This window comes from Heterocephalus glaber, unplaced genomic scaffold, assembly GCF_053883595.1.
Source record: "Heterocephalus glaber isolate CG9 unplaced genomic scaffold, H.glaber_assembly_v1.0 deba00001497, whole genome shotgun sequence".
In the NCBI taxonomy this organism is placed as follows: domain Eukaryota; kingdom Metazoa; phylum Chordata; class Mammalia; order Rodentia; family Bathyergidae; genus Heterocephalus; species Heterocephalus glaber.
Window position 1 is genome coordinate 13,947,239 of NW_028258320.1, and position 15,485 is coordinate 13,962,723.

Sequence of the window (15,485 nt, forward strand, 5' to 3'; positions counted from 1 at the left end):
AATTGAAAAGGTAATTAAAAACTTCTCAACTAAGAAAAGCCCGGGCCCTGATGGCTTCACTGCTGAATTCTACAAGACATTTAGAGAGGAACTGCTGCCACTACTGTTTAAACTCTTCAGTGAAATTGAAAGGGAAGCAATACTCCCAAATTCATTCCTGGAAGCAAGCATCACCTTGATCCCCAAAGCAGAGAAAGACCCAACCGAAAAAGAGAACTATAGGCCAATCTCACTAATGAACATAGATGCAAAAATCCTTAATAAGATACTGGCAAACAGAATGCAGAAGATCATCAAGAAGATCATACACCCTGATCAAGTGGGATTCATCCCAGGGATGCAGGGATGGTTCAATATACAAAAATCAATTAATGTAATACACTATATCAATAGAGCCAAGGACAAAAAACATATGATTATCTCCATAGATGCAGAAAAAGCATTTGACAAAATCCAACATGCATTTATGATAAAAACCCTACAAAAAATTGGACTAGATGGTCTCTACCTCAAACGGATAGAAGCCATCTATGAAAAACCAACAGCCAATATCATACTAAATGGTCAAAAACTGAAATCCTTCACACTAAAATCAGGAACAAGACAAGGATGTCCACTATCACCACTCTTGTTCAATACAGTTCTGGAAACATTAGCCACGGCAATTAGACAAGAGAAAGAAATGAAAGGAATAAAGATAGGAAATGAAGAAGTCAAATTGTCATTATTTGCAGATGGCATGATACTCTACATAGAAGACCCCAAGAACTCCACCAAAAGTCTTCTAGACTTAATAACCAAATTCAGTCAAGTAGCTGGTTACAAGGTCAACACATAAAAATCAATAGCTTTCCTCTACACCAATGGCAGACTCACTGAGAGAGAAATAAGGCAAATAATTCCTTTCACAATAGCATCCAAAAAACTGAAATACCTAGGAATCAACCTAACAAAAGAAATCAAAGGCCTCTTCTCTGAAAACTATGGGACTCTGAAAAGAGAGATTGAAGGTGATATCAGAAAATGGACAGACATCCCCTGCTCCTGGGTAGGAAGGATTAATAGAGTGAAAATGGCCATACTTCCAAAACTGCTATATAGATTTAATGCAATTCCAATTGAGATCCCAGCAGCATACTTCATAGACCTCGAGAAAAAAATCCAAAAATTCATTTGGAGCAAGAAGAGACCCAGAATAGCAAAAGCAATTCTAGGTAACAGAGACATGGCAGGGGGTATCACAATCCCCAACCTGCAACTCTACTACAAAGCTACTGTGATAAAAACAGCATGGTACTGGCAAAGAAACAGACTTGAGGACCAGTGAAACAGATTAGGAGATGCAGAAAGAATGCCAGACACACTCAGCCATCTCATCTTCGACAAAGGAGCCAAACACCCTCACTGGAGGAAAGATAGCCTCTTTAATAAATGGTGCTGGAAAAATTGGGCTTCAACTTGCCAAAGATTAAAACTAGACCTATATCTCTCACCATGCACTAAACGAAAATCAAAATGGATTAAAGATCTCAATATTAAAATAGAAACTCTGAACCAGTTGGAACAGAGGTTAGGTAGAACCCTTGAAGACATCGGTGTAGGAAAAGATTTTATGAACAAAACCTCGGTTGCCTGTGAACTAGCATAAACAATCAACAAATGGGATCTCTTCTTATTAAAAAGCTTCTGCACTGCAAGAGAAACCACCAGCAGTGTGAAGAGACAACCCACAATGTGGGAAAAGATCTTCACCTGCTCTTCCTCAGACAAAGGTCTACTATCTCGAATCTATAAAGAACTTAAAAAGATCAGACCTCCCACATTTAAAGACCCAATCCAAAAATGGGCATCTGAAATGAACAGACATTTCTCACACAAAGAAGTAGAAATAGCAAATAAATACATGAAAAAATGTTCAACATCACTGGTCATTCGAGAGATGCAAATGAAAACAACGCTGAGATTCCACTTCACTCCAGAAAGAATGGCTGCTATCATGAAATCAACCAATAACAAATGCTGGGGGGCCATGGGGAAAGAGGAACCCTGCTCCACTGCTGGTGGGAGTGTAGACTGGTGCAAGCACTGTGGAAATCAGTATGGAGATACCTCAAAGAGCTAGGACTGGAAGTCCCATTTGACCCTGCTATTCCACTGCTGGGGATCTTCCCCAAAGAATTAAAAGAATCATACCACAGTGATATATGTGCACCCATGTTCATAGCAGAGCAGTTTTTAAGAGTTAAAACTTGCAAACAGCCCAAATGCCCATCAACTGGACACTGGATAAAGAAAATGTGGTTTTTTAATAAAATGGAGTACTACTCAGCCATACAAAATGAGAAATTAGAGACATTTATAGCTAAGTGGATGCACATTGAGGCAATACTCTTAAGTGAAATAAATAGGACACACATGTGTAAATACCGAATAGTTTCTCTGGTGTGAGAAACTGAAAGTGTAAATAAGGACTAAATGTATAATAGGTAATGTGAAATAGGAAGAAAAGGGGCAAAGGGGAAGGAAGTGGGAGGGCTAGGGGAAAGGATAGAAGGGAATGGGATTAATATAAGAAAATGGAAAAATAGGAACAAAATCTTTGTAAATAGGGAGGACTGGAGGGGTTGAAGGGAGGGCTGGGCAAGGGTGAAAAATAAGAACCAAGAGAGACTATGTAAAGGTGCAAATTTCCAATGATGAATGTCATTATATTGTATATCTAAAATGTACCAATGATTAGAATGAATAATCGATAACGTAAAATAGGAAGAAAAGGTCCAAAGGGGTAGGGGTAGTGGGAGGGGCAAGGGAAAGGAAAGAAGGGAAAGGAAAAAATGATGAGAAATGGAAAAAATGGAAATAAAGTCTTTGTAAGTAGGGAAGGGTGGAGGGCGTGAAGAGAGGGCTAGGAATGGGGAAAAAATAAGAACCAAGATGCATTATATAAAGGTACAATTCCCAATGAGAAATGTAATTGCGTTATATACCTACAATGTACCAATAAAAGAATTTAATACAAAAAAAAGAAAAGATGGAAATAGATTTGACAATGTAAACAAAAATGTCAGTAAAGTCTCTTCCTAATCCTTACCACTGCAAAATATATAAAAGGAGAAAAAGTCAACATGTTCTAATTAGTTTGGAAAAAAGATGATTAGAGCTTACTTGTGAACAAATACAGGCATCATTCAGGTTTAGAAGTCATGGATTCAAATGTCTAAAGCCTATTTTATATTCTTTTAAAATGTCCTGATCTGTCAAGGAGCATTCTACCTTTTGGCCATATCAGCCTCACCACTATCCAAATATGATTGAACAATTACTTGAAAACAGCAAGGACCACAAAAACAAATTGCAGAATTTTGTTTTCTGTTGTTATTCATCCGATAAACTTGGTATTTTGAAAAAAGTTCAATGATGACTTGGGAAAGAGTAATTTGAATTTTCCTGGTCTATACTAGAGAGTTTTAATACTATGCTGAATAGTTAGGTGAGGTGAACACATATGAAATGGGCTTGAACAATGTGGTAATATTATCAGCAAAAAGACTGACAAAGCACAGCAACTGATTATAAATTGAAATCATCTGTGAGATTTAAAATACTAGGTATATTAGAGGAAGCTTTATCTAAAATGTATCATTCTTAATCTATATGAAAAAATTCAACTGAATTCTACTGCCTAATTTCAAACTGTATTTTATTATTTAAAACTATGCTAAAGTGCATTGTATGGATGACGTGACATTTCACTGAGGAATTAAGTGGTAACTCTTGACAAAGCAGTCATTATTATGAGATAATTGACCTTATTTGAGAGTTAAGCATCCTGAGGCAAAGTTGAGTGTACTTAATCCTGGCAGGTTAATTATCCAGTGATTAGGGAGCCTTGAAAGGTATTACTCTTAGGAACCATTTCCAAAATAGCACTATTCAAAAACTCCTTAATTTAATAAAAATTAAAAACAAGAAGAATAATCAAGTTATTTGGTCATGTATTGCTAGATAATGACTACAAAGCAGCTAGCATTAGAAGGCATCAATAGATATAATTTATAATTGCCTGCATGTAGAATATCCTTTATTAAGCTGATATGCTAACAAATGGTTGTTGTTGAGGGAAATGTTTTAAAGTTTGAAGATGTCAGAAACAAATTGAAAATACAATATAACATTTAAAGAGCTTATGTACTAGAAAAATTGCAAAACGTTTAACATGAGTAATCAGGTCCTATGTTTAATTTGTAAGTACAAAATGCAACTTAAGGTGATTACTGAAGATTTTTAAGTGAGGAAACAAAAATTTGCCTGTATGTATTTCTGTATCTCAGTTAAAAGTAAACTATGCAGAGCTCACTAGTAGAGCATTTGCCCAGCATGTACAAGGCCCTGGGTTTGATCCCTAGCCCTGACCTCCTCCCCACGGTCAACCACACAAATAAAAACCACAATGAGATGCCATCTCAGGCCTATTAGGGTTATTATTATTTTTAAAAAGGAAAATAAGTGTTGGTGAAGACTTGGAGAAATTAGAGCCCTCGTGGTGGGAATGTAAAATAGTACAACAGGCTGCTATGGAAAACAGTTAAGTGGTTCCTCAAAAAGTTCAACATAGGGCTGGGAATTTAGCTCAGTGGCACCGCGAGTGCCTCACAAGGGCAAGGTCCCAAGTTTGATCCTTGGTACCAAAAAAAAAAAAAAAAAGTTAAACACAGAATTATTACCACATGGTCCAGCAATTCCACTTTTAGGTGTATAGCACCTGAAAATACCAAAGGCAAGGATTCAGAAAGAATAATGCTAATGGCAGCATTATTCACAATAGCCAAAGATGGAACCAAACTAAATGCCCATCAATAGATGAATGGATAAAACTTTATGTATACAATGAATTATTCAGTCTTAGAAAAGAATGAACGTCTGATACATGCTATAACATGTATGAATCTTGAAAATAATTAAGTGAAATAAGCTAGACACATCACATAACTACTGTATGAACCTATTTGTGTGAGGTACCTAGAACAGGCAAATTCACAGAGACAGTAAAATAGTGATTACCAAAGGCTGTGAGGATGAGAAGGGGAAATGGAGGATTATTATTTAATGGGTACAGACCTTCTGCTTGGGATGATGTCAAAGTTCTAGAGATGGAGAGTGATGAGGGCTGTAAAATATTACTGTGAATATACACAAATGCCACTAAATTGTGTGGGCTGCACTGGTTGAAATGGTCCATTTTGTTAAGCATTTTTTTTTACCATAATCAAAGTAAGAAATATTATTTAGTAATTATACTTAGTTCATATCACAGTAATATAGCAATGGCACTCCTGCGGACACTTCTATTTTGTCTCAGAATGCCCCCAACCAAGTATTTTCAGGTATTCCTTGGAGATGAATACTCTTTTCTTAGGGCAAGGTAAACAGAAAAAAGGAGCCATGGGATGAGAAATGGGAAAAGCCCAGCTGGAAGGGCAAGACAGATGAGCCTATACCAGTGGTGGCGAACCTATGGCACGTGTGCTGCAGTGAGCTGTTTGTATCACTGAAAGCTCTTAAAAGGTTCACCATCACTGAAACAGAGGAAGAAGAGCAACACTACTAATAATACAACCAACACTTCCTAACAAAAACAGACCATTTTCTATGAGCTCAGTTGAAACTTTACACACATTACAGACACAGCCAAAGAATTGCTGTGTAAATGATATGATGGCTTTTGTGAATATCCTTTGTAAATGATAGGGTATGGTAATTTTTACTTGTTGGTCAAGATTAGAATTCAAGACTATCAACACATTCCTCCTCTGGTTGATATGGTGGTCCAAATATATGAAGTTGGTATTTCTTTCTAACAATGTTTTTTTTTGGTACTTGTTTAAATGGTTCTAGATATCAGTATGAAGATTCCTCAAAAAGCTAAAAATAGAAATTCCATTCAACCAGCTGTTTCCCTTCTATGTATCTTCCTGAAGGAGTTAAAGACTTCATATTAGAGTGATACATACATACTCATGTAACAGCACAATTCATAGCAGCTAAATCTTGGAAGTGACCTATATGTCCATCAACAAATGAGTGGATAAAGAAAATATGGTATTTATACACAATGGAGTACTACTCTGCCATAAAGAAGGATAGTCATTTGTAAGAAAATAGATGTTCCTTGAGACTAGTGAAATAAACCAGATACACAAGCTTAAACATCACATGGTTTCTGTTATATGAGAAAACCAAAGTATAAATAAAGAGCAAAATAAAAGATGGATAATAGGAAATACAGAGGTAGATCTTTTGCAGAAGGGATGGGGACTGAGAGAAGGCAAGGAGGGGAAGGGGATGAAAAAAGAATTAACCAATATCCCAGGCAGAATGTAAATATGTAGAGCAAACATGTATCAATAAAAATAAAAAATGGAATCAAAGTATTCTTTTGAACAGCTTTACAGAGATATAATTGATATACAGTAATATATACCAACTAAAAGTATATAATTAGCTAAGTTCTGACACATGTACCAAATTTGCAACCACAATGACAACCAAGACAAGGGATACATTCATTGCTCTTCACAGCATGCCATCATACTCAGGCAACTATGGTTCTGCTGTCTGTCATTATACAGTAGATTGCATATTCTAGAATTTAATAAATGGAATCCTCCAGAATATACTTGTTTTTGGTACCAGGGATCGAACTCAGGACCTTGCGGTTGCAAGGCAGGCGTGGTGCCACTGAGCTAAATCCCCAGTCCCAGAATATACTTTTGTCTGGTATCTTTCATATAGCATAAATATTGAGATTCATTCATGCTGTTCATTTACTTCTTATTGATGCCTTCTTTTTTAGTTAAATAATATTCCAGTCTGTGGGTATATCACAATTGGTTTATATAGTCACCAGGTGATGGATGTGTGGGTTATTTCTAGAGCTAGGCTATTACAAATAAAGCTGTTATGAACATTTGTATACGTCTTTATATGAATATATGCTTTCATTTCTCTTAGGTGAATACCTAAGGAGTGCTATCTTTAGATCACATACTAGGTGGATATGCAGCTTTGTAAGACAGAGGAAAACCATCTTCAAAGTAGTTGCACCATTTTACCATTTTTCCAGAAGTAAATGGCACTTCTGGTAGCTCCATATTCTTGCCAATATTTGGTATGGTCACGAAATTTAATTCCTGACATTCTAATACCTGTGCAGTAGTATGTTGTATGAATTGAGGTCGGCTTTTCACTGGGTAACCAATTGTTCCAGCACAATTTGTTAAAAACACTACTATATTCTTTCTCCATGAAATTTCCTTGGAAAACCTTTTGAAAAATCAACTGTAGGTCTATTTCTGGACTCTCTCTTATGTTCTCTGGACTACTGTGTATACCTTTACCCCAATGCCATATTGTCTTGATTACTGTAACTTTTGTGTGTGTGTGTGCAATACTGTGGATTGATCCCAGGGCCTTCACACTGGGCTACATCCTCAGACCTTTAAAAAATTTTTTTTTTACTGTGACAGGTTCTTGTTATGTAACTAAGTTGCCCGGGCTGGGCTTCAACTTGTGATTTTCCTGCCTCAGCCCGCCCAGAATGCTGAGATTACAGGTACATGCCACCATGTCTGGGTCATGTTGGAATTTTGACTGGGTTATTTTGAATCTATAGATTGTTCTAAAGAGAACTGATAACAATACTGAGTCTTTAGATTCATGAACATGACATGTCTCTCACTTAGATCTCAGTATAGACTCTTAAGTTATTTTCTCCCAATTATGAAAGAAAGCAGTACATGGTGACAAGTCATGTCAGAAGAACTTGTTTTCATTTTGATGATTACTGTTTATCTGAATTCATTTCAACAGATATTTATGGGTACCTATTGTGGGAAACCAATGAGCAGTGGAAACATGGTACATTTAGAAGATCTGTCATAATACAGATTACAAAATAATAAAGATTGGTTACAGGCAATAACAGTATTTGGTATTTATTGAAGTAGTCTCAAAAGGTCTACTGATATGGCCAGGGATTTAGCTCAGTAGTTCCACCGCCTGCCTCGCAAGCACAAGGTCCCAAGTTTGATCCCCGGTACCACCCGCCCCAAAAAGGGTCTATTGATAAATAAACTCAGGCGCCTTACTCTGTCTGAGCTTAGCTCAAGTAAATTACCAGTGATTGTGATGAAGCTATAATTGCATATAATGGAAGGGGAAATAATGCAACATCTTAATAAATGTCAAAGAGGTTGAGTACTGGGATCAGATTTTCATTTTTAAAAATTTAAAAAATTTTTGGTATCGGGGATCGAACACGGGACCTTGTGCTTGCAAGGCAGGGAGCGGAACCAGAGCAAAATCCCCGGCCCGGGATCAGATTTTTAAAAACGGTAATAGATTGGAAATATCAGTTGAAGTGATGAAATTTAACAAGGAAAATAAAAGTTAAACCATATTTTATGTAAAAAGTAAGTAGATTAGTTTTATCTCTTTAAACACAGTATTCTTTTTTTGGAATGCTATATAGTAATAATAAATCATCTTCAGTTCTCCAGGAAAGGGACATTTTATTTTTAAAATGTGATAGAGTATAAAAATATTTCTCAGGGAAATATTATACACACACACACACACACACACACACACACACACACACACACACACCCCATAGTGACAGGAAGCAGATAAGTGATCCTCCGGGAATGACAGAGTGGGAAGGAAAGATTTTAAGGAGGAATGAAGAATGTGCACCTGGCCAGGTGTGGTGGCGTACACCTGTAATCCCTCTCCTTAGGAGGCTGAGGCAGGAGGATCACCATAAGTTCAAGGCCAGGGCTACACTGTGAGTTCAAGGCCAGTCTGTACTACATAGTGAGACCTTGTCTCAAAAAATGAAAAGGGGGAAAAAAACCAAAGGGAATGTGCACCTGCAGTCCCAGGTATTTGGGAGTTTGAGCTCTTGAACCCATCAGTTCAAGGATAGACTGGGCAAATAATGAAACCCCATCCCTGAAACAGGAAGGAAGCAGGAATAAGGAAAATTTTGGAGATAGATATCTTAATTACATTGACTGTGGTGTGTATTTATAAGATTACCTCTACTTACTCATATACTACATATATGTGCATTTCATTGTATGTCAACTACACATAATAGAGCTGTATTTTAAACCATATATGCATTGATTATGTAAAATCATGCAACCACTTTGGCTAATGTAAAGACAGTTATTAAAAAGTTAAACACAGATGTATGCCTGTAACCCCAGCTACTTGGGAGGCTAAAGCAGGAGGATCACAAATGAGGCCAGCCTGGACAACTTAGCAAGACCCTACATCAAAATAAAAAATTAAAAGGGCTACGGAAACGAGTACACTCAACTGCCACTCTCTAGATAAGTAGGCGGACAACACTTTGTCATTATTTCCTAAAGTGGAACATCTGAATGTAATACATCCAAGAGAAACTCCTATAGAAGTACAAGTGGAGGTACATATAAAAATGTTTGTAGCAGCAGTTTCACAAGAGCAAAAATGTGGACACAATCCAAATGTCCATCATTGGACAGGGGATTGAAAGCTGTTATAGAGTGATCCTCTGAAACATTATGCAGCAGTTAAAATAAATGAACTGGCACAACCCATAACAATATGGACACAGTAAAAAAGTGGCAAAACCAGAACATAAAGGCTTTTCAGCAATACATTCATAAGAAAAAAATAAAGGCTACGGAAGTAGCTCAGTGTTACAGTATCCCTGGGCTTGATTAAAAAACAAACAAAACCAAAAAAACAACAAAAAAACCCAATTTGATTTGTTTCTACCTTTGGCTACTGTGAATAATGCTGCTATGAACATTGGTTCCTGCTCTCAGTATATATTTAAAATCAGACTTGGAGAATGATGTAGTGAAAAAAATCTATGTTCAGTCTTTTGGCAAACCATCAAATTGTTTTGTACTGCAGGTGCATCACTTTACATCCCCACTAGCAACAACATGCAAGGTTCCAATTTCATCATCATCTGATTGGAGAGGGTGGTGTCAAATTTTAGTTTGATTTATACTTCTCTAATGATTAATGATGTTCCAAATCTTCCCATTCATTTATTGCACATTTTTGGAGGAATGTGGTTTTTTTTGGTACCGGGGATCGAACTCGGGTCCTTGAGCTTACGTAGCAGCGAAACCACTGAACTAAATCCCTGGCCCTGGGGGAATGTGTATGTAAGACCTTTGACCATTTTATAATGTGGATGTTGATTTTCTTGTTGTTGTTAATAAGGTATATATTTTGGATATCACTAGCTTCTCAGACACAGGATTTCTAAATATTATCTCCATTTTGTGAGTTGTCCTCCACATTTTTGATAGTATCCTTTAATGCATAAACTTAAAATTTTGATTAAGTCTTTTTTTTTTTTTTTTGCAGCACCAGGGATTGAACTCAGGACCTTGTACTTGTGAGGCAGGCATGGTATCACTGAGCCAAATCCTCAGCCCTGGCGTCTTTTGTTTTTTAAAGTGAAGACCACTATGATTTCACCAGCATTTTAGGGAAACAAAAGTCTTTCTGGGGCCTATTCTTTTTTACTCTCCTAAGTGCCTGCCAAACTTGTAGCATCATTCTCTGATTCTATATATACATTCTATGATTTATGTGTACTTTACAAACATGAGCTTTTACTCTAGTTTGCTTATGTGCTCTGCAATGGTTTTTTTAAAGGCTCCTCCTTATTCTCTTTTTATTTGAGGTCATTTGAGACTATAAAGTCCCAATTGCATTTCAGATGGTATTCATTCCTCTAAAGCTGTATTTACTTCCAAAGTCTCATTCTTTGGAATCATATTTATCTTTAAAATGTTTTAAAATTTGTCTTCTTAAAGTCTTGATCACATATTTATGTGCTGCCAAGCCTAATCTTTCCTGATTATAAAGGATGTCAATTTGTTCCCAATGACACTCATTCTTTATTTCTGACACTTTTCCCCTCAGATTGCTCTAGTGATGCTATATATCTTTTACGTTATTCATATGAATAAGGTAGCACATTTCCTAGTTACTTCCTTGATTCTTGTTAATAAGAAAACTCTAAAAGGTAGATTTTAGTCAAATAAGACTTCAAGCAGCTAGCTAGCACTTCATAGCTTTTACGTTAGTTTGTCAAGAATACAGCATTTATTTCCAATGGTTATTGCCTTTGGAGAGACTCAGATCATGATATTCTTTATACAAATCAGTCCTTTAATCTTCACCCAGGTAATCTCACATTTATTTCCAGGTCAATTTTTATATTATTCTAGAGAGATTGCACACTTATTTTATTGAGATATTAAAAACATGAATATATTTAAACATTATTAGAATCATAGAATTAAAATCAGAATGGATTCCTGGGAAGATTAATACAACATGGTCACTTCATACATAAAATTCTCATGATTCACAATAGTTCAGAGATATGGCCAAGATCACATGAAAAAACTGAAGGCCTTTCTTCCTTTTCTATTTCACAGATTTATAAAGTCTACGTGTTAAACATAAGCTATAAAAGCAAATATGTATTTGTATGTATGTTTAATTTAGAATGGAAAATACATTCTTTTTTTTCCACTAAAGCATTTATTTTTATACAAGTATTTTGTGAGAAAAATACTGCACTACCTAGACTCAAATATAAAAATATTGTGTATAGGAATGGGGAGAAGATTGCATAAGAAACAATGCTGATTAAACTGCAATTTTATGCAAGAAAAATTGAGAAAACGTGGGTGAAATTCTGCTTCAACTTAGTGTCAGGTAAAAGGCTGAAAACCAAGACCAGACCAGGCCACAACAAGCCTTTATTAGGGGAACAGATCTGCCGGGCAGTCTCTAAACAAAGGAGAGACAAAAAGCAATATGGCCAGGACAGTGCCTTTTATAGGAGCGGGGGTGGGGCTTGTAAGAGCTGAGGTGGGGATGAGTGAGGTAGTGGCTAGGGAATGGAGGAGCAGGTGACATCACTAAATGGTAGGAGGTGAGCGAGTATTAGGTTACTCTCTATAAGAAAATACATTCTTATAAAGAGAAAAAGCTGTAATACTTCATAGGGAATTATACTATATCATCTTCAACAATGAATTACAAATGGGAAAAAATGATATTAGTCAAGAAGTTAAATGTCAATTATATAAATATTTACTTATGATATATTAAACTAAAATTACAAAGACTCAGACTTTGAAGAAATTAAATAAGTGATAAAAGTTTTTTATCTTGATTATGGTCACAATGGGAGGTCAAGGATGTATTTGCAGAACTCATAGATAAGGTATAGTAAAAAGGAAGAATTTTACTATATACAAATTAAATCTCAATAATCTAACCTTTTAAAAAACAAATATTTGGGCCGGGGATTTAGCTCAGTGGTTCTGGCGCCTGCCTTGCAGGTGCAAGGTCCCGAGTTTGATCCCCAGTACCAAAAAAACAAAACAAACAAACAAAAAACAAATATTTTACTAAGAGATTAGTATATACTGAAGGAAAAACTAAATATACTGAGCCATAGCAGTCTATATTTTGGTAATTTTATGTAATTCTTGAGGATATTTATACAAAACTTAGAATATTTATTCATATATTTATAGACATACACGCATATCTGAAAAGAAAAACTAGGTACTTCATTTAAAAAAAAGGTAACTCACCGTTTCATTTCCAAAAAGTATGTCAATGTAAGGCATAACTTTCATCAATGGTTCCTTGTAGAACTGGCTAATAAACGGTGCAGACAGATTCAAAGTGAAAATCTGGTTTTTTTCAGAAGCATGTTGAGCCACTTTTAATATTGACTCTGGGGAAACTGAAAGAAAAAAGCCCTGGATAAAAAGAAGAAGAAGAAAAAAGGAGGGAAAATTAGAAATGTCATCTCCACAGAATCACTCTGATGAGAAAAAGGAGACCTATATACAAAATATAAAAGCCTATCTAAGATACAATTATAAGAAACAAGCCAGAAAATGGCTATACTTAACTAGGAAAAAAGTTAATCATGAGTACTGTATGCTTGGTACATGCCATACTTCAGAGAATAAAACATCACTTATTTCATATTAGATTTATATGCTGAATATTGAAAGAATTCTGGGAATTTACAAAAAATAAAGATATTTAAAAAGTATCATTCAAAACATTAATTACATTTAAAGACATGATAATGAAGCAGAAGTAATCCTTCTAGCTTCTTGTAAATAAGTTTGTATTATTTTAAGTGAGTTAAAAACAATGTTTATTAAAATAGGAGCTTATTACCTTTAGACAAATCTAAATGGGACTTTGGAGGAAGAATTTTTAAATAAAGAGAAAATAATTCAGCAATGTAATAGAAAATTATACTAATTAAAATTTCTTATCAGGAAAGCAGTTTAAAATGCCATTTATGTACTTACCTAATACCAATTAAAATCTTATTAAAATATACTTGTACTATCCAAATGAAAATGTGAGTGAAGACATGGATGCATATGTAAGAAATTGGTTCAGATGATGTAGAAGTGAGTATAAGAAAAATCACAAAAAAGCAAACAAAAAAAGCACAACAGAAGATGGGCTTGGACAGGCCAACTGAGTTAAGAGCACAAGTTGTTAAGTGGCCAGATGGGAGTGTGTTTGGTGAGTAATGTGAAAGTGGATATGCACAGATCATGGATAATAAAGTTTTCTTGAAAGAACGGAATAAATGCTTATAGAAAAATTTAAAACAAAAGTTAATCAACACAGTGTTATGGCTTGTGTTTAGATGTCGCCCCAAAGCCTTATGTGGTTATAAGTGAGGCTTTTCCTGGAATTGATTCACGGTGCAATGCTAGGCTTAAGGGCACTAGGATTAAGGGTGTGAGTGCTACCTGCCCTAAGAAGTCTGCATAAGGGCTGGGGATTTAGCTCAGTGGCGCAGCATCTACCTGGCAAGCGCAAGGTCCTGACTTTAATCCCCCATACCAAGAAAAAAAATGAGTAAGATAAAAGGTGCAGAAAGATGCTGTTGAGGGCTGCTCCCTTGCTCTCTTGTTGCTTTGCTACCTTCTATCTGCTATGAACTGTTGCCCCTTTGTCATGTGCCACACTGCCTTGCAGCCAGCCAATTACAGACTGAAACCTCTACAAACTGTGAGCTAAGTAAACCTTCCTCCTTTAACTCTGAGCAATGAGAGAAAAGTAATTAAGACATCTGGACAGTAGCAACTTAGCAACTGGTAATAAAATTCTGCATTTGGCCGTATAAAAGAAAATTATACTCATAGTACTACATATAAGACTTAACCATTGTTTTAAGATTTGGAAAGCAAAAGAGGCAAAAAATGATTGAGATCTGAATCTAGTGTTATCATTAAAAGAAAAAGAAAAATCTAGGATAGAAAAATCTAAGATAAATCTAAGATTTATCTTGTGTGGCAAAGGAGAGTGTTTAGTTAAGGTGCTGAGGGACCTTCAAATATGTATCAGAAAGCTAGATTCATGAGAAAGGACATAGGAGACGATCGTGGTAAAAGAGGGGTTATAATTACTAATGAAGAAAATGTAGAGCAAGAAGAGGACAAGGGGCAGAATGAAGAACAATGAAATCTAGAGGACGGAGGAAAGGACAGAAGTGTAGAGGACAGAACAAGAAGAATGCAAACAAGGGGAGAAGTGAAGATAGAGAAATCCAATTCAGGGATATTTGGGAAGGTGCTTAAAAATGATCAATGCTATCAAGAGGCAGAGAAAGAAAAAACTGAGCAAAAGACATGATTTGATGACTAGGAAAAACCACATTCAGGTAAATTGTGCAGGTGTTAAGGAAGGAAAGGTAAGAAAACGAGGGTAAGGATTATAATTTACTTTCAAAGATTTATCACTGAAAATTATCTGAAATTTACTGAGCAATTCCAGTGTGCCAGACATGGTACTAACACTTTCTTACTCAGTTATTGTTGCTTTTCTTTATATCAAATCTATAAGGTGGATATTGTTACTAGTCTCATTTTATTTTATTTAAAAATTTTATTTTATTGGAACATTTTAGGTATACAATACAATGACATTCATCATTGGAAATTTACACCTTTACATAATCTCTCTTGGTTCCTATTTTTTCTCCATTCCCCTTCCCTCCCTTCAACCCCTCCACCCCTCCCTATTTACAAAGACTTTGTTTCCATTTTTTCACTTTCTCATATTAATTCCATTCCCTTCTTTTCTTCCCCCTACCCTTCCAACTTCCCCTTCCCCTTTGCCCCTTTTCTTCCTATTTCACATTATCTATTACATCTTTTAGTCTTTATTTACAATTTCAGTTTCTCACACTAGAGAAACTATTTGGTATTTACACATGTGTGTCCTATTTATTTCACTTAAGAGTATCACCTCAATGTGCATCCATTTAGCTATAAATGTCTCTACTTTCTCATTTTTTATGGCTGAGTAGTACTCCATCTTAGAAAAAAACCACATTTTCTTTA

The 15,485-nt window shown here is 35.7% G+C and overlaps 1 protein-coding gene across 5 annotated transcripts in view; it reads right to left on the reverse strand.

Annotated features, from left to right (window-relative positions):
* Adk (adenosine kinase) overlaps positions 1 to 15,485 on the reverse strand; it is a 538,665-nt gene that overhangs the window by 162,158 nt on the left and 361,022 nt on the right. For 3 of the 5 annotated variants that reach the window (XM_004846317.3, XM_087185402.1, XM_004846318.4), the window contains exon 7: positions 12,693 to 12,863. The exons of the other annotated variants lie outside the window; for them this stretch is intronic. In XM_004846317.3, the coding sequence (XP_004846374.1) occupies positions 12,693 to 12,863 (171 nt within the window). The remainder of the gene's footprint in view (positions 1 to 12,692; positions 12,864 to 15,485) is intronic. 5 annotated transcript variants of the gene reach the window in all.